At 45.3% G+C, this 18676-nt stretch overlaps 1 protein-coding gene across 1 annotated transcript in view; it reads left to right on the top strand.

Moving 5' to 3' along the window:
* Nucleotides 1-18676, top strand: part of TAP2 (transporter 2, ATP binding cassette subfamily B member) — a 33312-nt gene that overhangs the window by 8838 nt on the left and 5798 nt on the right. Inside the window, exons 6-9 of the mRNA XM_058170237.1 lie at nucleotides 3137-3334; nucleotides 14404-14532; nucleotides 16605-16793; nucleotides 17696-17869. Of these exons, the coding sequence (XP_058026220.1) occupies nucleotides 3137-3334; nucleotides 14404-14532; nucleotides 16605-16793; nucleotides 17696-17869 (690 nt within the window). The remainder of the gene's footprint in view (nucleotides 1-3136; nucleotides 3335-14403; nucleotides 14533-16604; nucleotides 16794-17695; nucleotides 17870-18676) is intronic.

Raw genomic sequence — 18676 nt, 5'->3', positions numbered from 1 at the left:
GGGAAGTTTCCAGGCGTCACTGCCCCACAGAAGGCCCTACTCCTGGGGCCGCCAGCCGACACTGGCGGACGGCACCCTGAGGAGACCCTCTGTGAGCGTCAGGTCGGTGGGAGGCAAAGGGTAACAGCAGGCGGTCTCGTAAGTACCGGGTCCTAAGCCATGGGCGCTTTAAAGATAGTTACCAGAATCTTGAAGCGCACCCGAAAGACCACAGGAAGCCAGTGCAAGCTACGGACAGCGATGTCACGTGGGAGCCACGGCGGCTCCCGTTACTACTCAGCGCAGCCGCATTCTGGACTAACTGCAGCCTCGGGTGCACCTCAAGAGGCAGCCCATGTGAGAGCATTGCAATAATCCAGCCTAGGCGTAACCAGGCGTGGTGACCGTGCATAAGGCATCCCGGTCAAGGAAGGGCGCAACTGGCGAACCAGCGAACTTGGTAAAGGCCCTCCTGGCGGCGGCCGCCAGATGTTCATCAAAGACAGCCGTCCATCCAGGAGGACGCCCAAGTTGCGAACCACCTCCTTTGGGGCCACTAACTCGCCCCAACAGTCAGCTGCGGATGCAGCTGACTGTACCGATGCCGGCATCCACAGCCACTCCGTCTTGGAGGGATTGAGCTTGAGTCTGTTTCTCCCCATCCAGACCCGTACAGCTTCCAAGCACTGGGACAGCACTTCGACCGCTTCGTTGGGTGGTCCGGGGTGGAAAAGTACAGCTGAGTATCATCACCCCGGGGTAACTCACCCCGAAACCACTGATGACCTCGCCCAGCGGCTTCATATAGATGTTGAACAGGGCAGGCGAGAGAATTGACCCCTGAGGCACCCCACAAGTGAGGCGCCTCGCGGACGACCTCTGCCCCCCTGTCAACACCGTCTGTGACCGGTCAGAGGGATAGGGGGAGAACCACCAATAAACGGTGCCCCCACTCCCAATCCCTCAACCGGCGCAGCAGGATACCATGGTCGATGGTATCGAAGGCCGCTGAGAGATCTAATAGGACCAAGGCAGAGGAACAACCCTGTCCCTGGCCCTCAGAGGTCATCCACCAATGCGACCAAAGCCGTCTCCGTGCTATAACGGGTCGGAAGCCAGACTGGAGCAGGTCTAGATAGACAGTTTCCTCCAGGTGCGGGGAGCTGCCATGCAACCACACTCTCTACAACCTTCGCCACAAAGCGAAGGTTGGAGACTGGACGATAATTACCCAAAATAGCTGGGTCCAGGAAGGCTTCTTGAGGAGGTCTCACCACCGCCTCCTTCAAGGCGGCGGGAAAACCCTTCCATCAAAGAAGCATTTATAATCCCTGGAGCCAGCCTCGTGTCACTTCCTGAGCAGCCAGCACTAACCAGGAAGGCACGGGTCCAATAAACATGTAGTTGCATGTAACCTCCCAGCAACCTGTCCATGTCCTCGAGCCACAGAATCAAACTCATCCCAAATAACCTCAACAAGGCGTGACTCTGTCATCTCGGCTGGATCATGCAATCTTGGTCATTAAGTAAAATGATCCTTAAGCAAGATGCATTCTTCAAGGAGCTTCTTGAGTTCTAACTGACTGGTGGGGAATGACCTACCAATCAGTTAGAACTGAAGAAGCTTTGTGGATGAGAAGTGAAATATTTTCAAAGGAAAAACAACAACAAGAAAATCTGGTTGCTTTTTGGATAAAAGTACCTTTAAGACAAGGGATGTGGTGGCTCAGTGGCTAAGATGCTGAGCTTGTCAGCAGTTCAGTGGTTCGAATCCCTAGTGCCGCATAAAGGGGTGAGTTCCCGTTACTTGTCCCAGCTTCTGCCAACCTAGCAGTTCGAAACCACGTAAAAAAGGCAAGTAGAAAAATAGGGACCACCTTTGATGGGGAGGTAACAGCGTTCCGTTCGCCTTTGGCGTTTAGTCAAGCTGGCCACATAACCACGGAGACTTCTTTGGATAGTGCTGGCTCTTTGGCTTTGAAACGGAGATGAGCACCACCCCGTAGAGTCGGGAACGACTAGCACATATGTGCGAGGGGAACCTTTACCTTTACCTTTGAGACAGCCATGACCTGGGTGGTTGAGAATCTCCATAGACAACCCAACTCTTAATTAGAATAAATGAAACAACCCAGCCACCCCCCGAAATAATAACGGCAGGGTACATCTCTCTCTGGCTTGCACTCTGGCATCCAGTTGGCTGCAAGTGAGAAATAATTGAAATAAAATAGAGGGGAGTAGCTCACGCTGGTAAAGCCTGTTATTAAGAACACAGTAGCCTGCAATTACTGCAGGTTCGAGCCCGGCCCAAGGTTGACTCAGCCTTCCATCCTTTATAAGGTAGGTAAAATGAAGACCCAGATTGTTGGGGGGGCAATAAGTTGACTTTGTAAAAATATACGAATAGAATGAGACTATTGCCTTATACACTGTAAGCCGCCCTGAGTCTTCGGAGAAGGGCGGGGTATAAATGTAAACAAAACAAAGCATTTTTGGGGTCTCTCCCCTCCAAATGAAGCCATTGGACTTTGGTTTTGTTGTGTCTGTGCCCCCCGAGCTGGGCCCCCTGCCAGAAAGTGACTTGGACAGTGAGGGGGAAGGGCCATCAGGACTTACCTTGGGAGCACCGGCTTCCCTGGCTCAGCTCCAGGAGCCAGAGGCAGGCCAGGTGGAGGAGATAACGAGGCCTCCGTCCTCTGACTCTTTCCCCCCCCAGGCCACGCCTCCAGACCCAGCTGATGACAATCAGGACTGACTGGACCCTAGGTTTCGTAGGCAGGAGAGGTGGGAACAACAGAAGCAGGGGTGGGGCAGGCCTAGGAAGTGCTGAGTCATGGAGCCACACCCCACAGGATATAAAAGCAGTGAGGGCTGCTATGCCTCTTCGTAGCAGGCAGATCAACTGCTTGACTAGAGCTGAAGTACTGTTTGTTGACTCATCGGCATCAAGGGAGATAATCTCATCGGCATCAAGGGAGACACTTGGCAGACGCTTGTTAGTTTGCTGCCAGAGCTGATAGTGCCGGCTAATTAAGTCATCGCTCGGACTGAGGCGAGGGGGACAGAACAGGTTTGGGTATCCTACCACCAGCAAGATGCCCGGTCCAAGGCAGCTTTCAGGAAGCTCACTTTGCCACTTCCTTCATGGCCCATCCAGGCTTTACTGAAGGAGATCCAAGATTCGATGGCCTGCTCAGAGGAAGTGGTGCGTGAGGTAATCTCATCCATGGAGACAGTGCGCAGCTTTGCCACCGAGGAGAAGGAGTCACAGCGATACGAGGCATCCTTGGGGGACACCTGTCGGCTGAAGAACCAAAGGGACTTGGAAAGGATCATTTACTTATTTGTTGTACGGGTAAGTCCTCTGGGACTTTGGGGTCTCCCATTTTGGCAACTTTAAGGCTTGTGGGCTGCAATTCCCAGAATTTCTAAGCCAGCCATGTTGGCTGAGGAATTCTGGGTGTTGTAGTCCACAAAGTTGCCAAGGTTGGTGATCCCTGATCTAGGTTCTTTAAGTGAGTGATTCCTAATCTGTGGGGATTTCTGTTCAGGTATCAAAATTAAAAAAAAAAAAAAGAAAACAATTTTGAAATATGATGGCTCAGATTTTGGGAGATTGCCAAGTCTTGGAAGCTTTTCGTACTTTGCTTCAAAGGTTGCAAACGTTTGCTTTCTTTGTCCCCAATCTCACAAAATTTTATGTACTCTGTATCATAGCAATTGTTAGTATTAACCTCTCATCAGGAATGTTTTTATTTTTATTTATTTATTTTATTTATTTATTTTCTCATAACAGTATATATAAGCATAAGCATGAAAGTAACTATATAATATATAAGCATATATATAAGCATAAGTATGTAATAACTATATTAATTGGATATAATGAAAGGAAACAATAGGACAGGAACGGTAGGCACGTTTGTGCTCTTATGCACGCCCCTTACAGACCTCTTAGGAATGGGGTGAGGTCAATAGTAGACATTTCTGCCAAAAATCAAACCATAAATCAATCTCCAATCCAGTGAAACCCCAGTTTTAAACCCTGGTTTTAAAAGAGATAGAACCAAGCTCTCATGAAGTGTTTGTTACCTTGTTTCCTCAAAAATACAACCTACCCCAAAATAAGTCCTAGCTTGATTTTTGCATGTGTGCCCAATATAAGCCCTCCCCCCCCCAAAAAAGCCCTAATTAAGACCCTGCCCGCTCCAGGGTGCACGGGTAAAAATTAAGCTAGGGTGGGGATGGGCGGGTGGAGCTGCCCTACTACTTACCTTTGGACAGTTGCAGCCAGGCCTCACACCAGAGGAGCCGTTTAAAACCTCTTCAGCTAAAGAGGTTGTAGAAAAACTGTTTTTAAAGGGTTCTGACGATCCCAGCTGAGTTGCCTGATCGCCAGAACCTTTTAAAAGCTTTTTTTACAGCCTCTTTGGCCGAAGAGGTTGTAGAAAAAATGCTTTTAAAAGTAAAAAAGTTGGCCACACCCATCCAGTCACATTACTCCCCCCCCACCAAGCCACACCCACAGAACCGGTAGTAACAAATTTTACATTTCACCCCTGTGTAGGTCTGCTTGGGTGAGTGGGGGTTGGACTAGATGATCAACAAGATCCCTTCCAACTCTGTTAATCTGTATCTATCTTAAGAAAGCTAGGTCCTCACATAATGTGTCGGATAATTTGAGCCTCGTCATTTGTGCCTTGAGTGAGAATGCTGGTTTCATTTGTTCAATGACCCATCGGTTTGTTTTTTTGGCTGTCCGTGATAATTTTCTATTTTTTATATATTATATATTTTTATATATTATATATTTTCTACTGTGCGTGATAACTTTCTACTATTGACTTCACCCCATTCCTAAGAGGACCATAAGGATCGTGCATAAGAGCACAAACGTGCCTACCTCTCCTGTCCTATTGTTTTTTTTTCTTCATATATATATATATATTTATATATATATATATATATATATATATATATATATATATATATATATATATATATATATATATATATATATATATATATATATATATATATGTAGGTCTTTGGTTGTTCGGGTTTTCTCCCGTGTAAAATTGGAAGTGTCTTGGCGTTTCGCTTCGAAAGTCTCATTCGTCATCTTCAGGCTTCAGCTCGTGCTTGGGAGCAATGTGTGATCGCAGCTGTTTCTTCCTTTTAACTGCTAGTGGGGTTTGAACTGATTGGGTGGGAGCTTGGCTGTGCTCTGATTGGATGGGGGTTTTCTGTGCTCTGATTGGCTGGGGTGTGTCCTGTGTTGGTGGGGGCTTGGTTGTGCTCAGTCTAATCTGTGCTGCAGGGGATTTGAGCTGGTGAGCTGCACTGCTGCTGTTTGGCCGTGTTCGTGGTCGTGCTACATCTTCGTAGTGGGTGTCAGTCTGCTGCATGTATGGATTGGAGGGGTTTGAAGTGGCTAATGTTGCAGCTGCGGTCTGGCTTCTGGTCCTTGGTCGTGCTTCCTGATCAGTGTGGGTTTGGGTGTGCTTTCTGGGTGGATGTGGTGGTGACATCCTGTGTGGACCTCGTGAGTGTGGGTCTGGTGTCATTCCTCGTGTTAGGGACACGTTTGTCAATAAGGCAGGTTTCCAAATGGCTGGTAGGCGGGAGGTATCATCTCGTTTGTTCATGCTGTGTGGGCGTTTTTCTATCTCGATGGCTTCTCTGATTATTCTGTTGTTAAAGTGTTCAGTTTTGGCGATAGTTCTGGTCTTTTTAAAGTCAATATCGTGTCCTGTGACTTTAAAGTGTTGGACCAGGGAAGTTAGTTCCTCTTTTTGAATGAGTTCTTGTGTTCTTCAATGCGTGCACTTATTCTTCTGTTGGTTTGTCCAATGTATGTGGTGGGGCAGGCGGTGCATGGGATTTCATATACTCCTTGATTTTCTAACTCAATTTTGTCTTTGGGGTTTCTTAGGATGGTGGATATTTTTGGTTTGTGCAGAATGCTGTCTTGATGTTATGTTTGTGGAGGATCTTGCTGATTCTGTCTGTGGTGCCTTTTATATATGGGAGGAGGGCTGTGCCATTTTCTTGCTCTCTGTCTTGGGTTTTAGTGGGGGGTTCTTTTTGGATTAGTTTGGTAATCTTATTTCTCTGGAATCCATTGGATGTTAGTACGTTTGTGAGAGTGTGTAGTTCGGTTTTAGGTGTTGTTCGTCAGCTAAGCATTTTGTTCTAGAGATGAGTGTCTTGGCTCTGAGTTGATCTGTGCTGGGTGGTGGTGTGAGTGCATGCAGATAGCGGTTTGTGTGTGTTTTCTTCTGGTAGATGGTGTGTCCTAGGGAGCCATTGGGTTTCTTGTAGACTAAGACATCTAGGAAGGGAAGTTGGTTGTTAACTTCTGTTTCCATGGTGAACTGTATTTTGGGGTGTAGGCTATTGAGGTGTGTGAGGAAGTTTTCAAGTTTTCTTTCCCGTGTGGCCAGATTATGAAGGTGTCGTCTACGTATCTGAGCCAGAGTTTGGGTTTGTGATCAGATTTTCTAGTGCTTGGGTTTCAAAGTGTTCCATGTAGAGGTTGGCAATGACAGGTGAGAGGGTGATCCCATGGGTGCGCCTTCTATTTGTTTGTATTTTTGTCCGTTATAGATGAAGTATGTGTTGGATAGGCAGTGGTTGGTCAGATCTAGTATGTGCTTGGGGGTTATATTTGTTTTGGATAGCTGTCAAGGCTTCTTTGATTGGCACTTGGGTGAAGAGGATATGACATCAAAGCTCACGAGTAGGTCGCTGGGCTGTAAGTTTTGTTTCTTTATGATCTCTATGAACTGGAATGAGTTTTTACGTGTGGGCGATGGATTCTGCATAGGGCTGTAGTTGTTTGGCGAGAAATTTGGCTAGGTTTTGTAGAGGTGAGCCTATGGAGCTGACTATGGGTCTGAGTGGGGTTCCTTCTTTGTGTATCTTGGGAGGCCGTGAGCTTAGGGCATCTGGATGATTTCTCTCTGGGAATGATTCTTTGTTGGATTTCTTCGCTGATGGGGAGGCTTTTATTTTGGATCTAGTGGTTTTCTAGGTAGGTGGTGGGGTCTGTTTTAGGGGCTTGTGCAGGGTCTTGGAGTAGGTTGGTTAATTTGGTTTGGTAGTCAGATGTGTTCATAACCACCGTGGCGTTGCCCTTGTCTGCTGGTAGGATTATTATGCTGGTATCTTTTTTCAGGTTAAGTAGTGCTGTCTGTTCCTCTTTGGGTAAGTTGCTTTTGGGTGGCTTGCTGCTGCAGAGGATGTTGGTGATTTCGAGTCTGATTTTGTTAGCGTCATCGGGGTTGATTTTGGTCAGGCTGGTTTCAACTCCGCATATAATGGTCTCAGTGGGGATGTATTTGGGAGTGACTGCAAAGTTGAATCCTTTGGAAAGGACATCGGTTTCAGCTTTGGTGAGGATCCTATCTGAGATGTTATGCACTGTTTGTTTCATGTGTTGCTGTGAGGGTGGAGGGTTTGTTTCTGGCGTTCTTGTAGTCTTGAGTTTGTTGGTGTGCGTGTCTGTCTTGAGGGTGGTCTGTGTTTCGCTCTCCAGACGCAAGTTGTTTGGATTTGTCCCAAAGTGCAGGTGCATCTTGTTGCTGAGTTTGAGGTGAAGTGTGAGGAGATCTTTGTTGATTTGATCTAGGAGGAATCTTTTGTGTGAAGTTCATTTCTGATTAAGGCCAATTCTGTTCTTTTTAGGATGCGTTTGGTGGCTGCAGAGTTGGAGTGGAATTTCAATTGGAAGCATTTGGGATTAAATTTTCATCGCGGCAGTTTCGTAGGAATGCGAGGTCACATAAAATGGAAGCTCTTTGGACTTCTAGTTTTCATAGGTCCTGGTCAGATGGTGGATTTCCTCCCGTGAGGTGCAATATTTGTTTTCTGAGGTTTTCACGGTGTTTGTATATAGGTCTTTGGTTGTTGGGTTTTCTCCGTGTAAAATTGGAAGTGTCTTGGCGGACGTCGACGAAGTCTCATTCGTCATCTTCAGGCTTCAACCGTGCTTATGAGCAATGTGTGATCGCAGCTATTTCTTCCTTTTAACTGCTAGTGGGGTTTGAACTGATTGGGTGGGAGCTTGGCTGTGCTCTGATTGGCTGGGGTTTTCTGTGCTCTGATTGGCTGGGGTGTGTCCTGTGTTGGTGGGGGCTTGGTTGTGCTCAGTCTAATCTGTGCTGCAGGGGATTTGAGCTGGTGAGCTGCACTGCTGCTGTTTGGCCGTGTTTGTGCTACATCTTCGTAGTGGGTGTCAGTCTGCTGCATGTATGGATTGGAGGGTTTGAAGTGGCTAATGTTGCAGCTGCGGTCTGGCTTCTGGTCCTTGGTCGTGCTTCCTGATCAGTGTGGGTTTGGGTGTGCTTCTGGGTGGATGTGTGGTGGTGACATCCTGTGTGGACCTCGTGAGTGTGGGTCTGGTGTCATTCCTCGTGTTAGGGACACGTTTGTCAATAAGGGCAGGTTTCCAAATGGCTGGTAGGCGGAGGTATCATCTCGTTTGTTCATGCTGTGTGGGCGTTTTCTATCTCGATGGCTTCTCTGATTATTCTGTTGTTAAAGTGTTCAGTTTTGGCGATAGTTCTGGTCTTTTTAAAGTCAATATCGTGTCCTGTGACTTTAAAGTGTTGGACCAGGAAGAAGTTGGTTCCTCTTTTTGAATGAGTTCTTGTGTTCTTCAATCGTGCACTTATTCTTCTGTTGGTTTGTCCAATGTATGTGGTGGGGCAGGCGGTGCATGGGATTTCATATACTCCTTGATTTTCTAACTCAATTTTGTCTTTGGGGTTTCTTAGGATGGTGGATATTTTTGGTTTGTGCAGAATGCTGTCTTGATGTTATGTTTGTGGAGGATCTTGCTGATTCTGTCTGTGGTGCCTTTTATATATGGGAGGAGGCTGTGCCATTTCTTGCTCTCTGTCTTGGGTTTTAGTGGGGGTTCTTTTGGATTAGTTTGGTAATCTTATTTCTCTGGAATCCATTGGATGTTAGTACGTTGTGAGAGTGTCTAGTTCGGTTTTAGGTGTTGTTCATCAGCTAAGCATTTTGTTCTAGAGATGAGTGTCTTGGCTACGGAGTTGATCTGTGCTGGGTGGTGGTGTGAGTGCATGCAGATAGCGGTTTGTGTGTGTTTTCTTCTGGTAGATGGTGTGTCCTAGGGAGCCATTGGGTTTCTTGTAGACTAAGACATCTAGGAAGGAAGTTAGTTGTTAACTTCTGTTTCCATGGTGAACTGTATTTTGGGGTGTAGGCTATTGAGGTGTGTGAGGAAGTTTTCAAGTTTTCTTTCCGTGTGGCCAGATTATGAAGTGTCGTCTACGTATCTGAGCCAGAGTTTGGGTTTGTGATCAGATTTTTCTAGTGCTTGGGTTTCAAAGTGTTCCATGTAGAGGTTGGCAATGACAGGTGAGGGTGATCCCATGGGTGCGCCTTCTATTTGTTTGTATTTTGTCCGTTATAGATGAGTATGTGTTGGATAGGCAGTGGTTGGTCAGATCTAGTATGTGCTTGGGGGTTATATTTGTTTTGGATAGCTGTCAAGGCTTCTTTGATTGGCACTTGGTGAAGAGGATATGACATCAAAGCTCACGGTAGGTCGCTGGGCTGTAAGTTTTGTTTCTTTATGATCTCTATGAACTGGAATGAGTTTTTTCCGTGAGGCGATGGATTCTGCATAGGGCTGTAGTTGTTTGGCGAGAAATTTGGCTAGGTTTTAGAGGTGAGCCTATGGAGCTGACTATGGGTCTGAGTGGGGGTTCCTTCTTTGTGTATCTTGGGAGGCCGTGAGAGCTTAGGGCATCTGGATGATTTCTCTCTGGGAATGATTCTTTGTTGGATTTCTTCGCTGATGGGGAGGCTTTTATTTTGGATCTAGTGGTTTTTCTAGGTAGGTGGTGGGGTCTGTTTTAGGGGCTTGTATGCAGGGTCTTGGAGTAGGTTGGTTAATTTGGTTTGGTAGTCAGATGTGTTCATAACCACCGTGGCGTTGCCCTTGTCTGCTGGTAGGATTATTATGCTGGTATCTTTTTCAGGTTAAGTAGTTGTCTGTTCCTCTTTGGGTAAGTTGCTTTTGGGTGGCTTGCTGCTGCAGAGGATGTTGGTGATTTAGTCTGATTTTGTTAGCGTCATCGGGGTTGATTTTGGTCAGGCTGGTTTCAACTCCGCATATAATGGTCTCAGTGGGGATGTATTTGGGAGTGACTGCAAAGTTGAATCCTTTGGAAAGGACATCGGTTTCAGCTTTGGTGAGGATCCTATCTGAGATGTTATGCACTGCTTGTTTCATGTGTTGCTGTGAGGGTGGAGGTTTGTTTCGGCGTTCTTGTAGTCTTCGGAGTTTGTTGGTGTGCGTGTCTGTCTTGAGGGTGGTCTGTGTTTGACCTCAGGCGGCAAGTTGTTTGGATTTGTCCCAAAGTGCCGGGTGCATCTTGTTGCTGAGTTTGAGGTGAAGTGTGAGGAGATCTTTGTTGATTTGATCTAGGAGGAATCTTTTTGTGTGAAGTTCATTTCTGATTAAGGCCAATTCTGTTCTTTTTAGGATGCGTTTGGTGGCTGCAGAGTTGGAGTGGAATTTCAATTGGAAGCATTTGGGGATTAAATTTTCATCGCGGCAGAACTGAATCCACCATCTGACCAGGACCTATGAAAAACTAGAAGTCCAAAGAGCTTCCATTTTATGTGACCTCGCATTCCTACGAAACTGCCGCGATGAAAATTTAATCCCCAAATGCTTCCAATTGAAATTCCACTCCAACCTGCAGCCACCAAACGCATCCTAAAAGAACAGAAAAGGCCTTAATCAGAAAAGAACTCGACACAAAAGGATTCCTCGAAGATCAAATCATGAAAGTTCTCGTCACACATCACCTGAAACACAGCAACAAGATGCACCCGCACTTTGGGACAAATCCAAACAACTTGCCGTCTGAGAGTCAAACACAGACCACCCCCAAGACAGCCACGCACACCACCAACCGCCGAAGACTACAAAAACGCCAGAAACAAACCCCTCCACCCTCACAGCAACACATGAAACAAACAGTGCATAACATCTCAGATAGGATCCTCACCAAAGCTGAAACCGATGTCCTTTCCAAAGGATTCAACTTTGCAGTCACTCCCAAATACATCCCACTGAGACCATTATATGCGGAGTTGAAACCAGCCTGACCAAAATCAACCCCGATGACGCTAACAAAATCAGACTCGAAATCACCAACATCCTCTCAGCAGCAAGCCACCCAAAAGCAACTTACCCAAAGAGGAACAGACAGCACTACTTAACCTGAAAAAGATACCAGCATAATAATCCTACCAGCAGACAAGGGCAACGCCAGGTGGTTATGAACACATCTGACTACCAAACCAAATTAACAACCTACTCCAAGACCCTGCATACAAGCCCCTAAAACAGACCCCACCACCTACCTAGAAAAACCACTAGATCCAAAATAAAAGCCTCCCCATCAGCGAAGAAATCCAACAAAGAATCATTCCCAGAGAGAAATCATCCAGATGCCCTAAGCTCCCACGGCCTCCCAAGATACACAAAGAAGGAACCCCCACTCAGACCCATAGTCAGCTCCATAGGCTCACCTCTACAAAACCTAGCCAAATTTCTCGCCAAACAACTACAGCCCTATGCAGAATCCATCACCACACGTAAAAACTCATTCCAGTTCATAGAGATCATAAAGAAACAAAACTTACAGCCCAGCGACCTACTGTGAGCTTTGATGTCATATCCTCTTCACCCAAGTGCCAATCAAAGAAGCCTTGACAGCTATCCAAAACAAATATAACCCCCAAGCACATACTAGATCTGACCAACCACTGCCTATCAACACATACTTCATCTATAACGGACAAAAATACAAACAAATAGAAGGCGCACCATGGGATCACCCCTCTCACCTGTCATTGCCAACCTCTACATGGAACACTTTGAAACCCAAGCACTAGAAAAATCTGATCACAAACCCAAACTCTGGCTCAGATCGTGAGACTTACACCTTCATAATCTGGCCACACGGAAAGAAAAACTTGAAAACTTCCTCACACACCTCAATAGCCTACACCCCAAAATACAGTTCACCATGGAAACAGAAGTTAACAACCAACTTCCTTCCTAGATGTCTTAGTCTACAAGAAACCCAATGGCTCCCTAGGACACACCATCTACCAGAAGAAAACACACACAAACCGCTATCTGCATGCACTCTCACACCACCACCCAGCACAGATCAACTCCGTAGCCAAGACACTCATCTCTAGAACAAAATGCTTAGCTGACGAACAACACCTAAAACCGAACTACACACTCTCACAAACGTACTAACATCCAATGGATTCAGAGAAATAAGATTACCAAACTAATCCAAAAGAACCCCCACTAAAACCCAAGACAGAGAGCAAGAAAATGGCACAGCCCTCCTCCCATATATAAAAGGCACCACAGACAGAATCAGCAAGATCCTCCACAAACATAACATCAAGACAGCATTCTGCACAAACCAAAAATATCCACCATCCTAAGAAACCCCAAAGACAAAATTGAGTTAGAAAATCAAGGTATATGAAATCATGCACCGCCTGCCCCACCACATACATTGGACAAACCAACAGAAGAATAAGTGCACGCATTGAAGAACACAAGAACTCATTCAAAAGAGGAACCAACTTCTTCCTGGTCCAACACTTTAAAGTCACAGGACACGATATTGACTTTAAAAGACCAGAACTATCGCCAAAACTGAACACTTTAACAACAGAATAATCAGAGAAGCCATCGAGATAGAAAACGCCCACACAGCATGAACAAACGAGATGATACCTCCCGCCTACCAGCCATTTGGAAACCTGCCCATTGACAAACGTGTCCCTAATACGAGGAATGACACCAGACCCACACTCATGAGGTCCACACAGGATGTCACCACCACACATCCACCCAGAAAGCACACCCAAACCCACACTGATCAGGAAGCACGACCAAGGACCAGAAGCCAGACCGCAGCTGCAACATTAGCCATTTCAAACCCCTCCAATCCATACATGCAGCAGACTGACACCCACTACGAAGATGTAGCACGACCACGAACACGAAGCCAAACAGCAGCAGTGCAGCTCACCAGCTCAGATCCCCTGCAACTCAGTCTAATTTGAGCACAACCAAGCCCCCACCCAAACAGGACACACCCCAGCCAATCAGAGCACAAAAACCCACATCCAATCAGAGCACAGCCAAGCTCCCACCCAATCAGTTCAAACCCCACTAGCAGTTAAAAGGAAGAAACAGCGGCAATCACACTTTGCTCCCAGAAGCACGAAGCTGAAGCCTGAAGATGACGAATGAGACTTCGTCGAAACGTCGCCAAGACACTTCCAATTTTACGCGGGAGAAAACCCGAATAACCAAAGACCTACATATATATATATATATATATATATATATGCTTATACCTCCTAATATTTACTCATATATATGTTTATATACTATATACCGTATATACTCGAATATAAGCCGATCCGAGTATAAGCCGAGGTCCCCAATTTTACCCCAAAAACTGGGGTAAACTGGGGACTCGAGTATAAGCCGAGGGTGGGAAATGAGGCACCTACCGGTTGGGGAAACCCTCCCTCCCTCAGCTGAGAAGGCTGGCGGCTCCCCCGCCCCGCCCTCTCACTGCACCGGCAGGGCTTCAGTCCGGTAAAATGTGAAAAAAAGAAAAAAAAAACACTCGAGTATAAGCCGTATATACTCGAGTATAAGCCGAGGGGCTTAAAAAAAAAAACAACTCGAGTATAAGCCGTATAGACCCGAGTATAAGCCGAGGGGACGTTTTTCAGCACAAAAAATGTGCTGAAAAACTCGGCTTATACTCGAGTATATACGGTAATCTTTTTGTGTGATGCTTATATATATTGTTGTGATTAAATAAATAAATAAATAAATAATTCTGAGGAGTCTTTTGTTTTTGTTTTTTGCATTTATATCCCGCCCTTCTCCGAAGACTCAGGGCGGCTTACACTATGTTAGCAATAGTCTTCATTCTATTTGTATATTTATATACAAAGTCAACTTATTGCCCCCAACAATCTGGGTCCTCATTTTACCTACCTTATAAAGGATGGAAGGCTGAGTCAACCTTGGGCCTGGTGGGACTAGAACCTGCAGTAATTGCAGGCAGCTGCTGTTAATAACAGACTGCATTAGCAGTCTGAGCCACAGAGGCCTTCTCCGACACCAAAGTTTAAGACTGTCAATACTCTTCCCATTCTTCTTCTTCCACCTTTCACTTCCATAGAATGTCATAGGGAATAACCACGAACTTTGTAGGCATAAGCACAGGGCTCGTATGAACTTTGTAGGCATAAGCACATCATGGCATTTGAATATCTTTTCCATTCATGGCTGCCCTACCGTTTCTCCTACTCCAGGTCCTCCAGTTGAGCCTGAAGTTCATCCTGCTCTTCTGTGGCTACCAGCAGATCCGCAACGGTCTCATGACCAAAGGAAACCTGGTCTCCTTCATCCTCTACCAGGCAAACGTGGGGTGGCACGTGCAGGTCGGTGTACACTTCTGATTTGAAAATGTTTTCTTCTGTAGCACTTTGGGTTCTTCGGTGGCTGTTGTGGAATCAAATGCAGGACGCAATAGCCAAAAGTAATCAAGACTCGGTGCAATATTTATTTAATTATTTAACAGTGGCCACTGGAGGGATTCCCACCAGAGAATAATGGGAGAGACACCTACAGTCGGAAGGATGCGTTCGTGTTTATAGAATTCAGGAAAGGAGAAAATAATAGTCAGAGATGCTTAAGTAACAGATGACACCATAGATATTCATAATTCGGAAACCCAAGTTACTTCCCTGCTCTTCGGCTGCCACTGTCCTCAAGAAAGAATAATTGTCTAAAATAGAAAGAAAAGTATCAGTAATGGTGCCATAAAAATTTTGATAAAGTTTAATCAGGACTAGGAACTTGAAGGTTGCCACAATTAGCAGATTTCCTTCTACGCTTCTATTTTGCTAACATGGTCCTCCTCCTTTTTTGGAGAAAGCTTTGCACAAATCATCAAGGAGCAAATTAATGAAAACAAAAAAAAGATACCAATAGAAACATTCTTTTTTTGAAAAAAAATCCTGCTTTTTTATTGAGGAAATGACTGTCTACATTATCAATTTGGTTGGTGCTTCTGTTCTTATTATTTCCATCCCTTTAAGTTACTTGTCCTCAGAAATGCTGTTTTTCCCAAAATAGGAATTGATTTTGTTGGGAATCTCTTTTTTTTATTATTTCTTTTGCCACAACAGTATACATAAACAATTGTCATAAATAAAACAACATATTTTGAAGAATATATATTGATATAATGAATAGAACAATAGGACAGGAACGGTAGGCATTTTTGTGCTCTTATGCACGCCCCTTATAGTCCTCTTAGGAATGGGGTGAGGTCAGTAGTAGACAGTTTTTGGTTGAAGATTTTGGGATTTTGAGTAGAGACTATGGAGTCAGGTAATGAGTTCCAAGCATTAACAGCTCTGTTACAGAAGTCATATTTTCTGCAATCAAGTTTGAAACGGTTGACATTTAGCTTGAATCTATTTTTTGCTCTTGTAATATTGCGATTGAAGCTGAAGTAGTCTTTCACAGGAAGGACATTGCAATAGATGATTTTGTGTGTTAAACACAGGTCATGTCAGTCGGAGTTGTAAGTTTTCTAATCCCAGGATTTCAAGTCTGTTGGTATAAGGTATTTTGTTGTTTTCGGAGGAGTGAAGAACTCTTCTAGTAAAATATTTCTGGACTCGTTCTATTGTATTTATGTCAGAGATGTGGTATGGGTTCCAGACGGATGAGCTGTATTCAAGAATAGGTCTGGCAAATGTTATGTATGCTCTAGTTAGTAGTGTAGAGTTTTTAGAAAAGAAATCTCTATAAGGAGTGGGAAGACGTTCCAGATTTCAAATCAGATTTCCATAGGTTCTCTTTTAAAAGTAATTTATTGCCACTTGAAACCATTTGGGAACAGAAACCAGTAATCTGCACAAAGTTGCAGATTAAAAATTGAAGATAGTCTAGGTTGAAACTGGAGGCTCATCTTCAGGGAGCAAAGCAATTATTTTCTAGAATTCTGTTGCTTTCAAAAAGTGCTTGAAACATGACATACACTATGTCATGGGAAGGAGGGAAACTTTTTTTCCCTCCTTCCCTTTCCCCCACTGGATTTTCTCATGCAGCAGGAGGCAGCATCTGCTCTGTGTGTTCAGAAAGCTGGGCTGGGTCTGGTTAGTTGGAGAGGAGACCATCTAGGGATCCCGAGATAATGAACTGGACTGGGAAGTCCTTACAAACCTCCCACCAAAGACACCGGCTGGATTCTTTTGCACTGTTGTGAAGAAAACTGCAAGGACGCATCTATGTGGTCAGCAGGAGTCTGGTTGGACTTGTGCATATCATTAAAGTTGATCCTCTCCTCAAGGCAGCTCAAGTTGACCCTGTCGTCTTTGTGGCAGCCTGTCAAATTCTGGAATACTGCTATCCTTGATGCTCAGAGTAGCCTGCTGCATTCCTCCCTTTGCAGATGCTCTCACGTCCTTAACGTTGCTGCGTCTTCCTGTTCCTCCCACAGGCCTTGATTTACACTTACGGGGATGCCCTGAGCAACGTGGGCGCTGCAGAGAAAGTCTTTGAATATCTTGACCGGGAGCCATCTGTCCGCACAGAAGGGAAGCTGTCTCCAAAATCTCTCCCTGGACGTGTCTCCTTCCGAAATGTTTCCTTCTGCTATCCCTCCCGCCCTGAGATCCAGGTCCTGAAGGTACCTTACGGGAAGCTGGGAGGCACCGAGTTGCTTTGCATGACGCCCTAACAGTAGCAATAGCAGACTTGTATACCGCTTCATAGTGCTTTACAGCCCTCTCTAAGCGGTTTACAGCCTATTGCCCCCAACAATCTGGGTCCTCATTTTATCAACCTTGGAAGGATGGAAGACTGAGTCATCCTTGAGATGGTCAGGATCAAACTCCTGGCTGTGGGAAAAGTTTGCCTGCAATACTGCATTCTAATCACTGTGCCAGCACGCCACCAGTACAGCACATCACTCAAATGCAGTTGCTAAAGCTTTAGCTTGGTTAAATCGGTTTTGTGTTCTACAAATGTAATCACAATTCCTTTAACATTAATAAAGAACATTGGAAGAAAGAATGTTAAGACTTTAAAGGTCTTTAGAAAAATGAAGTAAGTTTCTGTACAGGTGACCCCTCAACTTACAACAGTTTATTTAGTGACTGTTCAAAGTTATACAAGCAGTGAAAAAAGTGACTTATGACTGTTTTTCACGCTTAGGACCGTTGCAGCATCCCCATGATCAGAATTCAGAAACTCGATGAGTTTCACATTTAGGACGGTTGCAGTGTCCCGGGGTCATGTGATCACCTTTTGCAACCTCCTAACAACAAAAGTCAGTGGGGAAGCCAGATTCACTTAACAACCTTGATACTAACAGTGATTCAGTTAATAACTGAAGCAAGAAAAATTGTAAAATAGGACAAAACTCACTTAACAACACTGTCAATTAGAAACAAAAATGTGGGGCTGTATTGCGGTTGTAAACCGAGAACTACCTGTACTGTACGAGACTGAGACTGTGGGATTTGAATATAACATTAATTAACACTGCATATTCCTGTTTTATTTCACATCTGCATTTCTTTGTAATAGAATGTCTCCTTCGAGCTCCGTCCTGGGGAAGTGACGGCATTGGTGGGAGCGAATGGCAGCGGAAAAAGCAGCTGTGTTGTCCTCCTAGAGCACTTCTACGAACCCCAGTCCGGGGAAGTCCTGTTGGATGGAGTCCCAGTTGGGAAATATGAGCACAAGTATCTCCATAGGCAGGTGAGGGAGTCCTTATCACCTGCAGGATGAGGCCTAGGTCTCTTTGGTGGTTGAAAGGTTACACTTGGGGAGATTTTGGGAGAGATGTGATGCTGATTGGGCAGGACCACATGATATGGAAGATATGGTTGGAATTGTCTGGGGTTTAAGCACATCTACATCAAGACTGTCAAACTCTCTGGCTGCGGGCCAGATGTGTCATGCGCCTGTGCCCAGTTTAGCAAAAGGGAAAAAAGTCCCGATACGTCATGTGACACCGCTGTGACAATATGACGGTTTGACACCCCTGGTCTATATCATCCATCTATCGTCTGTCTATCATCTATCTATATCAATAGGCTTTGGGAGAGTAACCAGGACCACATAATATTAGGTCATGGTTGGAATTGTCTGGGGTTTAAGCATATCAACATCAGGGCTGTCAAACTCCCTGCCTGCGAGCCAGATGTGTCACGCACTGGCCACACCAGTGCGGGTTGCGGGCCAGATGTGTCATGCGCCTGTGCCCAGTTTAGCAAAAGGGGGAAAAGTCCCAATACGTCATGTGACACCGCCATGACGACATTTGACACCCCTGATCTATGTCATCCATTTATCATCTATCTATATCAATAGGCTTTGGGAGAGGGACAATGCAGAGTAGCCAGGACCACATAATATTAGAAGGTCATGGTTGGAATTATCTGGAGTTTAAGAGCATTTATTTAGTTGTTAGTTTGCTGTCCATATCGCCACATGCAGTGCCACTAAGGCAACTTTGGAAGCCACCAAATCGGGGCTCGGAATCTCCAAAGTTGCACAAATCTG

Source organism: Ahaetulla prasina, chromosome 2, assembly GCF_028640845.1.
Source record: "Ahaetulla prasina isolate Xishuangbanna chromosome 2, ASM2864084v1, whole genome shotgun sequence".
In the NCBI taxonomy this organism is placed as follows: domain Eukaryota; kingdom Metazoa; phylum Chordata; class Lepidosauria; order Squamata; family Colubridae; genus Ahaetulla; species Ahaetulla prasina.
This window is presented reverse-complemented; position numbering and strand designations above follow the sequence as displayed.